The following is a 15,507-nucleotide window of genomic DNA, read 5'->3' as shown; positions in this document are numbered from 1 at the left end:
GCGAAAGTTCCCTGACGCCCCTGTTTAATACACCCCCAGTCCCCACCTCCATCCCCGGGCAACAACTGGTCTGCTTTCTGTCACTATAGATCCGTTTACATTTTCTGGAATTTTATGTAAATGGACTCATGCAGTATTTACTCCTTTTTTGCTTGGCTTCTTTCGCTCAACGTGATACTCCCGAGATCCATCCACACTGTACGTTCCGTAGTTTGTTTTTATGGCTGAGTAGTATTCCGTGGTGTGGATGCATCAAAATTGAGTGATCTCATTCACCTTTTCACGGGCAAGTCCTGTTTCCTCGGCTTGACCGTCAGCCATTCGAGGGCTGGGACAGTGTACCCAGTGCCTGGCACTCCCACAGCCCCTCAGCGGGCTGGCCGAGCCTGGCGGCTGTGGTTTGGAGAGAGAGCATGTGGTGTGCAGGGCCAGGATGCCGGGTCCAAACCCCGGCTGTGCCACCTGGTCAAGCTCCTGGTCTGTGCCTCAGTGTCATCACTGGTCAGTGTAAGTAATGGTCGTACTCACCCGATAGGGTCATTAGAAGGAACATACAATGAGTCAGTGTAAAGCCTTTGGGGAAATATCTTGCACATGTTTAATGCTACTTATTGCCGGGAGGCAGCAGAACACAGTGATACAAAGTGGATTCTGGGTCCAGATCCCATCTCTGCCCTGCGACGGTGTGACCCCGAGCAAGTGCCTCCGCTTTCTCCTTGGACAAGTGGGGATAACAGTAAGAATGTCCCGGTCATGGGGCTACGGTGAGGATTAAATGAGTAGTTTACGTAAAGCCCTTAAACCGTGCCACGTGACACTTGCCCCTCAGATGTGGGCTGTTACGTGGATGCAGCAGAAGGTGTCAAGGGAAGCATCCGAGGTTTAATCCCGCGGGAGGACGGGCAGCCCGGGGAGGGGTTTACCCGGAGATGTCCCATCTCTCTCCCTCTCCGCGGCACATGCTGATTGCGGACCATGGAAGCAGACGGAATAAGTACGACCTTCTTGACCTGGGAACTTTTTAGCGGCCTTTGAGCTGCTGGATAAGGATGCGTTTATTCAGGGGTGACTTCACTGGGATTTCCCTTGATGGCCGAGCCCACAGGGACCCAGTCCTGGCTCTGCAGTCCCATCTGTGCTGTTCACAGCCTCCTGCTTCTTGCACAGTCCTGGGAGGCAGGCTGGGGGGCCCTCCCCTCGCCTGGGAGGAAACCGGGCAGTGGCACGGAGGGTGAAGCCGACGTAGGAGTTGGGGGGCTTCCTGACTGAAGCCCTTGTGCAGTGGGGATGCCTGCTGCCCTGGTGACCCTCATCTGGCAACGGCACCCTGGTCTGGAGCGTCACCACCAGTCCCAACAATGTGAGGGTTCTGAGAGTTCTGCCGTCGCCCCTTCAGCTCTTCCTGCCACATAGTCTTAAGTCCATTCCAGAAATGAATGGCATCTTTCTCAAGCTGCAGCCCAGCTTCTCCTTCGGCTTGGGAAGTGGCCGGTGGGGTGACACAGGAGTCCTCATTTTCTCGCCTTGCTTTGTTTTAGCGTCACCATCAGAAGGGCTGTGATGAAAGCTCCATGTTTTCTGAAACCTGTGGTTTGTCCTTCCCCCGAGTGTACAAAGCAGTACGGGCGCCCCCAGGCACCCCAGGGCTCCTCCAGCTCCCTCCTCCTCAGGATCCTCAGCATCTGTCAGCTTGTCTCGGTTCATCTGCGCAACTCTGACCCAGGCGGGGCTTGGGCACTGGGCGTCCCCCAGGGAGACCGAGCCAGGGGTGGGGAGACCCAACTTCCATGAACTCCTGGGCCCTCCCTGAACCTCGTTCTCCCTCAGCTTCTGGAAACGTGGGTCCCAGACCACCAGCCCTGCCAGATCTGCACGTGCCTCAGCGGGCGGAAGGTCAACTGCACGACACAGCCCTGCCCCACAGCCAGAGGTGAGGCCCCTCCCTAAGGGCTCCCTCCAGACCCCAAGGCCACCCTGTCTTCAGACCTGGTGGACCAGATCCACACGTGGATTCCCCATGCCGGCCCCACCCTCCTTGCCTCACCAGGCTGGGCTCGCCTTTCTGCACGGGGGTGGAGCTCTCGGGGGAGGGTGTGTGTGTGTGTGTGCGCGCGCCTGCCCTGCTGTCCCCTCCTTGGCCCTCAGCCTCGGTCTCCCGAGGGCGCATCTGAGGGGACAGCAGGACACACCGGGAGACTCATTCGTCAGTGGGCCTGGCTGGTTCCCGCGGCCGAGAGTCTGCAGTGGGTACCGCTGTCTCTTTCTCTGACCTCTGCCGCCTCTTCTCCCCCAGCGCCTGCGTGCGGCCCGTGCGAGGTGGCCCGTCTCCGGCAGAGCTCGCAGCAGTGCTGCCCCGAGTACGAGTGTGGTATGTGTCACCCGTGGCATTTCTCGGGGTCCAACCCCAGCCCCGCCCCGGGGAGAGGGGGCCGAGGTGGTCAGGAGCAGGGTGTGGATTTTCCAAAACCTGGAAAGAGTAGCCTCTGGAAAGTAGGATTTCTTTCCTAGAAAGATTCTGCCGTGACTTATTAAATGTAAGTTTTGAAAGCATTAAAAAAGAATGGGGTGCAATGTTCACAGCAACATTATTTACAATAGCCAAGATATGGAAGCAACCTAAGTGACCATCAACAGATGAATGGATAGGGAATTCCCTGGTGGTCCAGTGGTTAAGACTCCGTGCTTCCATTGTGGGGGGCATGGGTTCGATCCCTTGTTGGGGAACTAAGATCCCGAGTGCCGCGTGGCGTGGCCAAAAAATAGAAAAAACCCCCCACAAAACAGAGGAATGGATAAAGAAGATGTGGTACATACATGCAATGGAATACTACTCAGGCATAAAAAGGAATAAGATTTTGCCGCTTGCAGCGACATGGATGGACTTGGAGGGTATTATGCTTAGTGAAATAAGTCAGAGAAAGGCAAATGCTGTATGATATCACTTATATGTGGAATCTAAAAGTACAACAAACTGGTGAATATAACAAAAAAGAAACAGACTCACAGATATAGAGAACAAACTAGTGGTTACCAGTGGGGAGAGGGAAGGGGGGAGGAGCAATATAGGGCCAAGGGAGTAAGAGGTACAAACTACTGTGTATAAAATAAGCTGCAAGGGTATATTGTACAGCACAGGGAATATAGCCAATATTTTATAACAACTATAAACAGAGTATAGCCTTTAAAAATTGTGAATCGCTGTGCTGTACACAGTAAAAGAATGGGGTAATCACTGGTGGGGGAGGTGCAAGGGATTTACTGCAGAGCCAGTTATGCCAGAGTAACTGTAGAAAAGGCCACACATGGGCACCTTGACTTCAACACCTTATTTGTCAAAGGGTTTCATTATAGGTTTGCAACCTGCATTGTGAATAATGGGCTGAATAACGGTATAATTAAATGAATCCAGAGCTGATGGAATTCTGAGTAACACGGCAGGAAGTCTCTAGTGCCTTGTCCCCGTCCTGTCCCAGGCGTTTATTAATTATACAGATGAAGACATAAAGCACAGGCTTGTGAAGTTTGAGGCGATGAAACCTTTGAGGGAGAGCAGATAAATCAAGACAGTCCGAGGATCTAAAAAAGAAATCATCTGAGACATTGCTTTAGGCTGATGCGATTTATCGGGGATAAAGAGAAGCCTTATGTGGCGGGGTGGGGGTGAGGGGCGAATCTGACTAGAGGACAATTTAGTAAAAATAGGTCTTAGGATGTTAACAGTGGAGGGAACTGGGGGTCATTTAATTCAAAGACCTCATTTTATGGACATTTTGAAGCTTCTCCAACGTGCCAGGCACTTTGCCTTCATTATTTCAAGACATCAGTAGACCGACCCTGTGAGGTAGAGTGCCCACCTTACAGAAGATGATCCTGCGGTCTAGAGGGTTCAAGTGATTGGCCGAGAGCTGGAGTCCCTGCAGATGACAAGAGTAATCAACATGAGTTTGTCATATGGCTTGGATCTATCTATCTAGCTATCTACCTTTCTATCTATCTATCTATCTACCTATCATCTTTTTATTATCTATCTACTGTCTAGCTATTTATCTATCATCTATCTATGTATCTATCATCTGTCTATTACCTACCTATCTATCATCTATCGATTGATCTATCATCTCCCTGTGTATCTATCATCTATTATCTATCTATCTATCTTCCTATCTCTCTACCTATCTATCTATGTATCTATCTGTGTATCTATCATCTATCTATCTATTTATCATCTATCTGTCTGTGTATCTATCATCACCTCCCCCCGCCCCCTCCCTGTCTGTGTATCTCCATCTCTATCTCCATCTCTTCCCCTATCTTTTCATCTTCCTGTATCTTTTCCTCTGTCTCCATCTCTATCTCCATCTCTTCCCCTATCTTTTCATCTTCCTGTATCTTTTCTTCTATCTCCATCTCTATCTCCATCTCTTCCCCTATCTTTTCATCTTCCTGTATCTTTTCCTCTGTCTCCATCTCTATCTCCATCTCTTCCCCTATCTTTTCATCTTCCTGTATCTTTTCCTCTGTCTCCATCTCTATCTCCATCTCTTCCCCTATCTTTTCATCTTCCTGTATCTTTTCCTCTATCTCCATCTCTATCTCCATCTCTTCCCCTATCTTTTCATCTTCCTGTATCTTTTCCTCTATCTCCATCTCTATCTCCATCTCTTCCCCTATCTTTTCATCTTCCTGTATCTTTTCCTCTATCTCCATCTCTATCTCCATCTCTTCCCCTATCTTTCATCTTCCTGTATCTTTTCCTCTATCTCCATCTCTATCTCCATCTCTTCCCCTATCTTTTCATCTTCCTGTATCTTTTCCTCTGTCTCCATCTCTATCTCCATCTCTTCCCCTATCTTTTCATCTTCCTGTATCTTTTCCTCTGTCTCCATCTCTATCTCCATCTCTTCCCCTATCTTTTCATCTTCCTGTATCTTTTCCTCTGTCCCCATCTCTAGCTCTGCCTTCATCTCACCATCATCGCGTGTGTGAAACAGTAAAGGTCTGCGTGAGTAGGAATGTAGTGTAGGGAGCCATTCACTAGCACAAGAGTAGCCTCGCTGAATTCTGAGTGCACGTCTCTCTCTGGGCCCTCAGTGTGTGACCTGGTGAGCTGTGACCTGCCCCCGGTGCCTCACTGCGAAGGTGGTCTCCAGCCTACACTGACCAACCCCGGCGAGTGCAGACCCAACTTCACTTGCTGTAAGTTCTCCCTCCGTGGGTGAGGACAGGGCGGTGCGGTCACTGTCCCCTGGTCTGGGAAGGCGTCCTGTGTTCTAGTGAGCTGAGTCTGGGCTTGGGGTGTGTCTAGAACAGAGGGGTCAAGGTCACACGTGGACTGACTCCCCTAAGACTCCTCCCAGCCACAGGCTACGATGGGGAACGGGGTGGGACACAGCTGCAGGCACCCCCTTTTGGGCTTATTAGGTGGCATTTGGACCTGAGATGAGGACGCCTGCAGACCTAAGCTTGATTCTCTCCCGCCCTCCCGTAAGCCGTGGGGGCGAAGGAGCGCACCCTTGGTTTGTTCAAATCACTGGATCTTATTCCCAAATACATTTGTAGATTTTTCTTCCTCTGTATGTTTATGTATTTAATTTCTAAGTGCTACCATTTTAGCATAGGGTTGGACTAAAGACAGTTTCTGGACATGTCAAGAAGCTGAATTCTGTATTTAGTTACTGAGAATACCCACTTTAAGTCAATACCCACTTCTCGTCCTGTTGACTGAGAATCTCACTAGAGTTCTGAGATGAAAGCCCTCGAGTGTGGGAGAACACATTGTATCTGCAGGAAGCTGGGAACGGGCAAAGGCATGGGATGGGAGTTGGCAGTGATTAAAGAGCATTGTGGATTTGACAAGATTGCTGTCATTTTTCATTCGTCATTGTTGGAGGACCTAAAACTGTAGGTCATTTATTATTCCAGGTACTGAGGTTGGGGATAGGATCTCATAAGCTACCAGCTTATAAAAATGCTAACCAGTACCTATGTGCCCAGGGCTCTCTGGGTCTTAGAGATTCTACACCAGTCATCTCTGAGTATCTGCAGCTGGAGGGACCCCGCCCCTTCCAGATGTGCCTGGGAAGGTGGTGGAGTAGACACCCAGCAGCCTTAGCTTCTCCATTAAAATAGCTTCATATTTCTCCTTTGGGTTAGTGTTCTTATTTTTCTGCAGACTAACCACTTTTTGGTATGGTTGACTATCCCTCAGCTCCTGAGCTGGGCTCACGTGTGTTTCTGACTTAATGTTCTGGGGCTAGAGTTCCCTGGGACCTTATATAGTAGCTGAATGCTTAGGAACCCAGGCTGAGTGCAGCGCTCAGTGTGGCAGGACCGGGGCATCACCTCGTGCTGCCCCTCAGCCTGCAGGAAGGAGGAATGCCCAAGGGGGTCCCCGCCCTCCTGCCCCCCACACCGGATGCCAGTCCTTCAGAAGACCCAGTGCTGTGATGAGTATAAGTGTGTTTGCAACTGTACCAGCTCGGCGGTGACCTGCCCACTGGGGTACCTGGCCTCCACCGTCACCAATGACTGCGGCTGCACCACCACCACCTGCCTCCCTGATAAGGTAGGGGCTGCTCGGCTCCAGCTGGGACAGTGGCCAGACACATGCTCCTTGTGGAAGACTTGCCTTCCTGCCCACACGAGTGCTGTGTGGCCCAGTGAAGGGGCATCAGCCTTCCATCTCAGCCTAAATCTAATTAGCTCGGGAGGTACTTACAGAGACGCTGCCATGTCCTGAGCATGGCTGGGTGCCATAGATGATTCTAAACACATGAATGATTCTAAAACCTAAATTATAAAACAAGATGCACTCCCAGAAATCTTACCTCTACCCTCACTTTCCCTACCTTGTTCCTTCTCTCCCTTCATAATTTATCATTTTCATTGGTGTATCCATCTATTTTTCTTTTTGAAAATATAAGCAAATTTTATAAATTTATATTGCTTCCTATTTCTCACCGAAAGGGTAGCATATTATAAATTCTGTTTTGAATGTGTATTTTTTCATCTAACAATTTATAGTAGAATTATCCTCTGTCAGTATATGGAGATCTGCTTTATTCCTTTTCACAGTCTGAGAATTAGGGTGCAGCTTTCCGTGTGACACAGGAAGGAGTTAAATGCAGTTAAGGCAGCACTGATAGTGGGTCAAGGCGGCCAGTGTGTTATATCCCCACTTGAGGGCCTCGAAGGACTCAAAAGGAGCCACTCCCAGGGTGGACCTTCCTAAGGCAGGTGGGCAGGGGAGGGAAGAGGGCAAACTGTACTATGTAAGCATCCCTTCGTGTGGGCAGAGACTATGTTGCTTTCATTTATTGCTGTAGTCTCAGCACCTAGAGTGAGTAGCTTCCAACACGGCGTAGATGCTTACTCACTTCTTGTTTAGATGAACTGAGTCAATTCACTCTCGGAAACCTTGTGTCTACAGGTGTGTGTCCACCAAGGCACCATCTACCCCGTGGGCCAGTTCTGGGAGGAGGGCTGTGACGTGTGCACCTGCACCGACCTGGAGGATGCCGTGATGGGCCTGCGTGTGGCCCAGTGCTCTCAGAAGCCCTGTGGAGACAGCTGCCGACCGGTAAGGGGGAGGAATAGGGGAGGGAAGTAGGGGAGGGGGTCCCAGGAATAGGCCAGAAAGCCGCTTTAGGAACCTCTGGTTCAATGCCAGAGGGGAGGGGCAAGGAGGGGAGTGGGGCTGGGTAAAGGAAAGAAGCATGAGGAAAGGATTGCTGTGTCATCCTTCTGTGATCAGTTCTTGGCTGATAGTCATGTCAGCTGTGCGGTCTTGAGTCCACAGGGCTGGGAAGTTGGTCTAAGCAGAGATGTGGATTAATTGCCTAGAAAACAGGGCTTGATTTGTTTCCCTATCTATCTCTTCCCTTTTCAGACATCTCCTTAGCCTACACCTAGTACAGACATATGTCCTGAATTTTCTGAGATGGTCCCCGTGTCAGTGTACTGTAGTGTTTCTACACAGGTTGGTGATTTTTCAGACTAGGTTTATCATTTCAGGTACAGAAGTTGAGCCATGTTTATAATTTGAGGTATAATTTGGGGGTTTGAAACCCCCAGTCCAGTTTTTAATTCTTCTTGTGGAGGCCTGCCCCTAAGGCTCCTGTGTGCTTGGGGAGCTTTATTCTTGCACATTGAAGACTGATCAGACTCTAGAAAAAGGGAACCACAGTCCACGGGGGAATGGTGGGGTCAATTCCGTTAGCTGGTTTAATGCTGTTATTGTTAGCGCAAGTTCACGTGCCCGATGCACTGTGAGGCCAAACCCAAATGTCGGAGTTTGACGCAGAGAAAGGTTTATTGCAGGGCCGTGCAAGGGGACGGGTGGCTCATGCCCCAAGAAGCCCCGAGCTCTCTGAAGGTTTTCAGCAAAGCCTTTTTAAAAGCCAGGTGAGGGAGCGGGGGTCGCAGTGTCTGTGATCAGCCCGTGCACAGTTCTCTGACTGGCTGATGGTGAGGTAACAGGGCGGTGTCACAGGGGTTCACATGATCAGTCTTTGGGCTCCAGGAGGCCTGGGGCTACGCGCTCATGGTCATCCGGTAGTCAACATCTTCCCTTTGGTGGGGGTTTTCACATCTGCAAAACAACTCAGGAAATGTGCATCAAATACTGTTACGTAGGTCCTTCAGAGAGGAACTAAAGCAGAGGGTACGGGGGAGGCCTGTCCCGGGAAGACCCCATAGGGTCCTGCCCAGTTACATGACTATTATCACTGCACTGTTATCAGTAGAAAGTAATGATAAAAGAAGAGGAGCCAGGGCAGGCAAGTGCACGTGCCTAGTGGTGCTTTTGTAGCAGCGGGGAAGAGCAGGCTCCTGGTGCTTGTTTCCGGAAGTGTGTGTGGTTTGGTGACGGAGGGGGGGCCTGAGAGTGAATCCGGAAATGGGGGGGTCTGTTCAGCTCACCTGCGCTCTACCTGCTTTGCTCATGCGGAGGGGGGGCGGGGCTGCCGGGCCCCCTTGGGAGAGGGTGATGCCGTGGTATCCAGGTGCGCCTCTGGGGAACACTAAGCTCTGGAAACCCATCGGTGTCCATCTCCTCCCACAGGCCATGGGAGGCAGTGGAAACGACTTGCTGTCAACTAAAGAGAGTGCTGTGTAGAGGTTGTTTTCATAAAATTGGCACCCAATATGTTTTGTGTTTTGGTAGGGGGTTTTGATTGCAAAGAATGGAATCCACTCAAGCTAGCTAAAATAAAAAGAGGGGGGAGGACTTCCCCGGTGGCGCAGTGGTTAAGAATCCACCTGTGGGCTTCCCTGGTGGCGCAGTGGTTGGGAGTCTGCCTGCCAGTGCAGGGGACACGGGTTCGAGCCCTGGTCTGGGAAGATCCCACATGCTGCGGAGCAACTAGGCCCGTGAGCCACAATTACTGAGCCTGCGCGTCTGGAGCCTGTGCTCCGCAACAAGAGAGGCCGTGACAGTGAGAGGCCCGCGCACCGCGATGAAGAGTGGCCCCCGCTTGCCGCAACTAGAGAAAGCCCTCGCACAGAAACGAAGACCCAACACAGCCATAAATAATTAATTAATTAATTAATTAATTAGTTAATTAAAAAAAAAGAATCCATCTGCCAACGCAGGGGACACGGGTTCGAGCCCTGGTCTGGGAAGATCCCACATGCCACGGAGCAACTAAGCCATGCACCACAACTACTGAGCCTGCACTCCAGAGCCCACGAGCCACAACTACTGAGCCTGTGCGCCACAACTACTGAAGCCCGTGCACCTAGCGCCCGTGCTCCGCAACAAGAGAAGCCCGCACGCCGCAACGAAGACCCAAAGCAGCCAAAAATAAAATAAATAAATAAATTTAAAAAATAAATAAAAAATAAAAAGGGGATTTACAGGAAAGCCAGGGATCACTCAGAAACAAAGTGCAGGGCATGCAGGTGGGCTCCGTGGTTGTACCACTTTTCTCTCCGTTTGTCCCCTGAGCCCCTGTCTCCACTTCTCTCTGCCCATCCGTCCGGTTCCTCACTGCGGGCCTGGGAGGACGTTCCGCTTTCTCAGAAGCTTCATTTGCACGTGGCTTTATGGAACCTGGCTTCAACTCAGGGTGGCTTTTCAGGTCCAGGGTTCACCCTGTCCAGTCAGACCTGTTCAATCTGTGTGCTCCAGAGATGAATTTCTCAAGAAGAAAATGGATGGGCTCAGCTCGGCCCATGGACTGGGTCCTCTGTCCAGTCCCCACTCTGGTCCGTCAGCTGCTGGGGAGAGCGCAGGGCACGGGGTGTGAACCTGGCTGTCTAGAGGCCAAGGCGCTGGAGGTGGTTCAGGAAGGTGGTGGGTCCCGAGGGCAGGAATGAGTGCAGGGGGCACCACGTCCAGAACTCTCGACCGGATGATGGCTCTAGGGTGGCGAGTGGCCTGTCTTAGAGACAGAATGTTCACACCTTCTGGGAGGAGAAGGAAGCATTGAGGTTTACTTACAGCTGAGGGGAGGCTGGGCTTTGGTCTGTATTGTGTGTTGAAGTGGGAGCTTCAGTGAATGGCCTCAGGCTTCATTCTTCGGAATAGGGGAGTATCAGCTCTGGTCAGACTCCAGAGGCATTTAGACTCACTTACCTGAATTCATTTGCTGTCTAGGCTGTGACAAAAAAAAAAAAAAAAAAAAAGAACACTACCGCCATCACCCTCTGATTCTTCCTTTTTAAGCCACTGTCTGCAGAAATACGCTTTCCCCTACCATCTCCATAATTAATCCTCTACGCGTCACATCAGAAACGTGATGTAAGATAAGCAAAGGGCATTGCTGGTGTCCCAAAGAATTTCATAGGTGTGCTATGGCCTTGCTTCCACGTTGACAGCAAGAGGAATTCCTGCTCCTTTGTATAAACCTCAGAGGAGTTTTTCTTTGAAGGCTTATGACCCTTAGACCCCCAGAGTCAGACTAAATTGTAGCTTCAGGAACTGTGTTCTGAGCGACTACATGCAGTCCATTATGTTTTATTCATCCTCGTGATACCCCTCCAGAAGGAAGAGGAGGCAGGGCTGTTCTTCCCACTTGTTAGAAAGCAGAGGAACAGCACAGGGAATGAAGTTGGCCACTGCACTGAGGCTCATCTGAAGCCAGCAGACACGTGCGTGTCCGGACTCCTAGGCCGGGGCCCCTGCTCTTAGGCTGGTACAGCTGGCAACACGGGCGGTGTGAGGGCCAGAACGACCCGGCCAAGAGACAGGGGCCAGCGCTCCAGGCCTCCACCTCCACCTCAGCTGTGGCAATTATGCTGTTAAATCAGTGAGGAAGTTATTTTCCAGTGGCGTCTGTTTCCAGCTTGGGTGGATATCAGACCTACTCAGTTCCACTCTTAATTGGGAAACCAGTGAAAACAGGATAGAGAAGAGGGTAGGGAGAAAGGTCTGAGATGTCTATTTTGGACAGATATAAGCTAGAGGGTTTGGAGGAGTACGGGAAAAGAAACAGAGAAGAAAATACAGGATGAGCCCTGGTTGTGCAGGAGGAAACTGTGGAGGGGAATCTTGCACAGTCGGCAGCCCCAGAACCTGGGGGCGTGGCCGGGAGCACCTGAGCATGAGAAGCAGGTAGGGCTGTGGGAACCAGGCATCCAGCCTGGGTCATCCATAACCCGCAGTGTATTTGCCCGTGGCGGGTGGAGGCAGCAGAAAACATAGAGTACGCACAAATCCAGACCACTCAGCACCCTGAGGAGGGTGCCCAAGAGTGACTCTAGATCCCTGAAGGCATCGACGTCTCTGTTCTAGGCTCCCTCGTGTCTGTTTCTTTTGTGCCATTTTGTGTATCCTGCCTTGTAGCGGAGGGCGTGTCGAGTGTATCATCCTAATTTGTTGGCGCCTCCAGAGCACCTAGTACATCACAGGTGCACAATAACTAACTAGATCTCCGCTGATCAGGGACTGAGGACAGTTCACTGGGCGCCGCTGTGACGCAGGTCGGGGTGTAAGTAGGTCCCATGGAGATGCTGCAAGTTGAGCCAGGGCTCTGGGGTCCTCGCGGTCCCCCGGGAGAGGCACCACCTGGGGTGATACCGAGCGTTGAGTGCGTGCTCTGACTGGGCCCTGCTTGTGAGTGCTCTTGGGGAGCCGAGCGGGTGTGGTACCCACCCCCATCCCGCACGCACGGCTGCGGCTGCAGCTCGTCCTTCTCTCCGAGATGTTGCGCAGGCCCGGGTTCTTGCCCCTCGGCCCCTGGGACAGCCTCACGCGTCATTGTTTTGTCTGTTCTTTGTACATCGCTTCAGAGTTTTCATTGGAGGGTTTCAACCCAAGTTCCCGATGCTTTGGCCAGATTGGAGGACCTCCAAGAGGAGGGGTGGGCTGGCGGACTTCAGACTTGCAGGATGCTGGCCTCCCTGGCAGGCTTTCTGGGGAAAGTGGGTCTCGTCTCTCTGTGCCCCATAAACTGCTAGGTAAATGTCAAGTGACTACCTGGGGAAGCCCACAGCTCTGCACATTGCTGAGAGGTCCTGGGGTCAGGGCACTCATGTTGTGCAGGTAATTAGCCCTGTTAGGGCAGAGCCGGGACTCCAGGCTTCTGGAATGTTCTCCCCCAGTCAGTGGGGGGCCCTAGATTTGGGCCGTGATAAACATCAGGGCAGCTGGCTGCTTCTGAGTGAACTCTGAGCATCTTTAATACTCCCATGGACCGGCTCTTCTTAAGCAGAAGTTTGCAGAGGGCAGGGTTGTGTCTCTTCGGCTGGTGTAAGACCCATAGTGACTCAGTGGGTGATGCTTCCTGACCACGTAGCATGACCGAGGGGCTGGTCGAGGGCAGAGATGAAAACATCCGGTCCAGCTGTCCGCCTGCAAGCCCCAGGGCTCCGTACACCTGCCGAGTGGACCAGAACGCCCGTGTCTTTGCTGCCGGCCTGTGCTGACGCCCCGCCCTTTGTGTGTTTTCAGGGCTTCACTTACGTTCTGCACGAAGGCGAGTGCTGTGGAACGTGCCTGCCGTCGGCCTGCGAGGTGGTGACCGGCTCCCCTCGGGGAGACTCCCAGTCCTACTGGAAGAGTGTAGGTCTGGGCCAGGGTGGGTGGGAAGGAGGGCGGGGGCCTCACCAGCCCGCTCGTCCATCTGGGGTCCAGTGCTGCCCTTGGTTTCGTCCGTAGAGTAGAAGCTCATTCCCTGCCTTTTGCTTGCCCCACAGAGAGTTTAATGCGGCTGTTGGTTTATCCAGATGTCGGCTGGGATTACCTTGCTCCCAGGGAACTAGTTAAAGTTGCCCCAGACCTCCCATGGTGTGGATTTTGGGAGAAGCCCAGTTCCCTCCCTCTGAGTTCTGTGAACGCCTGAGGGTGGGGGTCATGTTCTCCTGTTTAACCTGTGAAGCTGAGGACCTGCTTCCCCTGATGGGTGGTGCAGGGCTGTGTTCTGGGCCTGGCACCCTGCCACGCCGCACAGGCGGCAAATACTGCTCATGCCACACCGGCCCAGGCGGCGTCCTCTGACCGTTTCACTGGTTTCTGTTGGAGAAATATGTAACCCAGAGAAGCAAACTACATTTCTGTTCCCAGGGCCCCCGAGCCCCCTTCTGCAGCTCTGGCTGTAGCCCCTGAGCGTGTTGGCAGCCCCCATCTCCCCACCCTTGTCTTCTCCTGCCCAGCCCCCCACCCCCAGATCCCCTCCCCTGAAGCAGAGCAGGGTAGCTTCTCCTTCGTGGCCCAGAGGCTCTCACTCTGACTCTGGATGCTCATAAAGCCATTTTCTGAAGCACAGAGGATCCCTCCCCGGGAGTCGGTCTTAGCCCAGATGCTAGGATGCTAACAGTCCTTTTACTCTGATTGGTAAGGATGAAGTGGAGGGGTGCTAAGCCCTGGAGTCCTCAGGACGTGGATGCTGGGAGGGGGTGAGGGGCGCCTAGGGACCTTCCCCTTCTGAGTCCTCCAGTGAGACCAAAACACACTCTGTTTAGAAGGAGGGCAAAGGGTTACCTGTCCTGCTCTGAACGTGCCCCGGCCCACCAGTCTCCTCCTCCTCGGTGGTGACACACTGAGTTTCCCACAGGGCTTCCCGCCTCCCTCTTCTAATTCTGGTCACCTGTGGATTTCCCCGCTGTGTCCCTCCTCTCCACGCTTGTAGCCGTTTTGCCCCCCACCCCATCCTGGAATCAGGCTGGCCTTGCACCCCCTCCCCAGGGCCAGAGGCTGCTCCATCCCGGCTGGGGCTGCCAGCTGGTCCCTGTGAGGCTCAGCGTCGTCCTCCCGCCCCCCCCCCCCCCCCCGCCCCTTGTCTCTCATCTGCCTCCAGGGCTCCCTCAGCCCTGACCCCCATCAGTGTTCACAAAAGAGTTTCCCTTCCCAATTCAAGTCTCCATCTTACCTACAAGACCTGCAGGTTGGCAGTGGCTCTGGGGTACCAGCAGGGGTGGGTAGGGACAGGCCCTCTTGATGCGCCCAAAGCTCGGCGGGTAAGTTGATTGGAGTGGGGTGTGGCCCGCAGCGGGAAGGTTTGGTCAGGGTGAGTCAGAAGGGCGGTCAGGAGAGAGGCTGCAGTGTGTGGCACTTTCTGCTTCTCTTCTGGAAAGAGAAGAAAGGGAACAGGGGCCAAGAGACGTTGCTGGGCCTGGAGTGGGCCGGCCGGCTGCCCCCGCTTGTGTGTCTGGGAGCTGGCTCACACAGACCGTGCTCACGGTCACGCGTTGTCCAGGCAGAACCTCCGCAGGGACTGTCTGAACCATGTTCTGGACACTCAGTGCTCCTTGACCGTGGTGCCCTTGGGGACAGGCCACCCGTGTGCAGCCTGGAAGCTCAGGGCAGATTGCAGGGCCGAGGGTCGGAGGCCAGCATCCCTGGCTCTCACCGGCTCCCTGTACCAGAGGGAAGCAGCACGAGGCTGGGTGCTGGGCTGAGTTTCCCTCCACATCCCCCCTCCGCTGTCTCCGCATGCAGCCGTTCCTGGGCACTCAGCTCCCAGCCGAGCCAAGGGTGGAGGGAGCATCCTCAGGTGTCCCCAGGTGCTTCCTCCGGTGGCTCAAGACTCTGTCTTGGGAGCACACGGGGCTCTGAGCTAGGATCTTGGTCAGGGTGACTCTGACCCAGACTCACTGAAGGACCCGGATGCGCTGTCCCTCCCTCTGTGGGCCTCACCCTGTGGGCAGGGCTTAGCCGTTGAGCCGGGCTCACCTCCAGGACCCACACCAGCTCCTGAGGGGGCCGCCCACTCCCGGCGGGACCTGGGCCCCCTGATCAACTTGGGTGCTCCGACCACAGGTTGGCTCTCACTGGGCCTCTCCCGAGAACCCCTGCCTCATCTACGAGTGTGTCCGAGTCCAGGAGGAGGTCTTCGTGCAACAGAGGAATGTCTCCTGCCCCCAAATGAGCGTCCCCACCTGCCCCTCGGGCTTCCAGCTGAGCTGTCAGACCTCGGGCTGTTGCCCCACCTGTCACTGCGGTAAGATGTGCCACCAGCCCCGCCTTCAAGCCTATCTTTCCTCTAAGGCCCCTGAATCCTTGCCTTTTGAGCAGCTCAGGGAAATGGGGAGGATCAAATCTTTCCATCCATTTTCCTAGCGCTTTGG

The 15,507-nt window shown here is 53.2% G+C and overlaps 1 protein-coding gene across 4 annotated transcripts in view; it reads left to right on the top strand.

Annotated features, from left to right (window-relative positions):
* VWF (von Willebrand factor) overlaps positions 1 to 15,507 on the top strand; it is a 156,082-nt gene that overhangs the window by 126,898 nt on the left and 13,677 nt on the right. For all 4 annotated transcript variants that reach the window (XM_036865019.1, XM_036865018.1, XM_036865020.1 and 1 more), the window contains 7 exons: positions 1,828 to 1,930; positions 2,294 to 2,368; positions 5,092 to 5,196; positions 6,360 to 6,565; positions 7,430 to 7,579; positions 12,893 to 13,003; positions 15,200 to 15,380. In XM_036865019.1, coding sequence (XP_036720914.1) covers positions 1,828 to 1,930; positions 2,294 to 2,368; positions 5,092 to 5,196; positions 6,360 to 6,565; positions 7,430 to 7,579; positions 12,893 to 13,003; positions 15,200 to 15,380 — 931 coding nt within the window. The remainder of the gene's footprint in view (positions 1 to 1,827; positions 1,931 to 2,293; positions 2,369 to 5,091; positions 5,197 to 6,359; positions 6,566 to 7,429; positions 7,580 to 12,892; positions 13,004 to 15,199; positions 15,381 to 15,507) is intronic.

Source organism: Balaenoptera musculus, chromosome 10 (genome assembly GCF_009873245.2).
Source record: "Balaenoptera musculus isolate JJ_BM4_2016_0621 chromosome 10, mBalMus1.pri.v3, whole genome shotgun sequence".
Taxonomy (NCBI): domain Eukaryota; kingdom Metazoa; phylum Chordata; class Mammalia; order Artiodactyla; family Balaenopteridae; genus Balaenoptera; species Balaenoptera musculus.
This window is presented reverse-complemented; position numbering and strand designations above follow the sequence as displayed.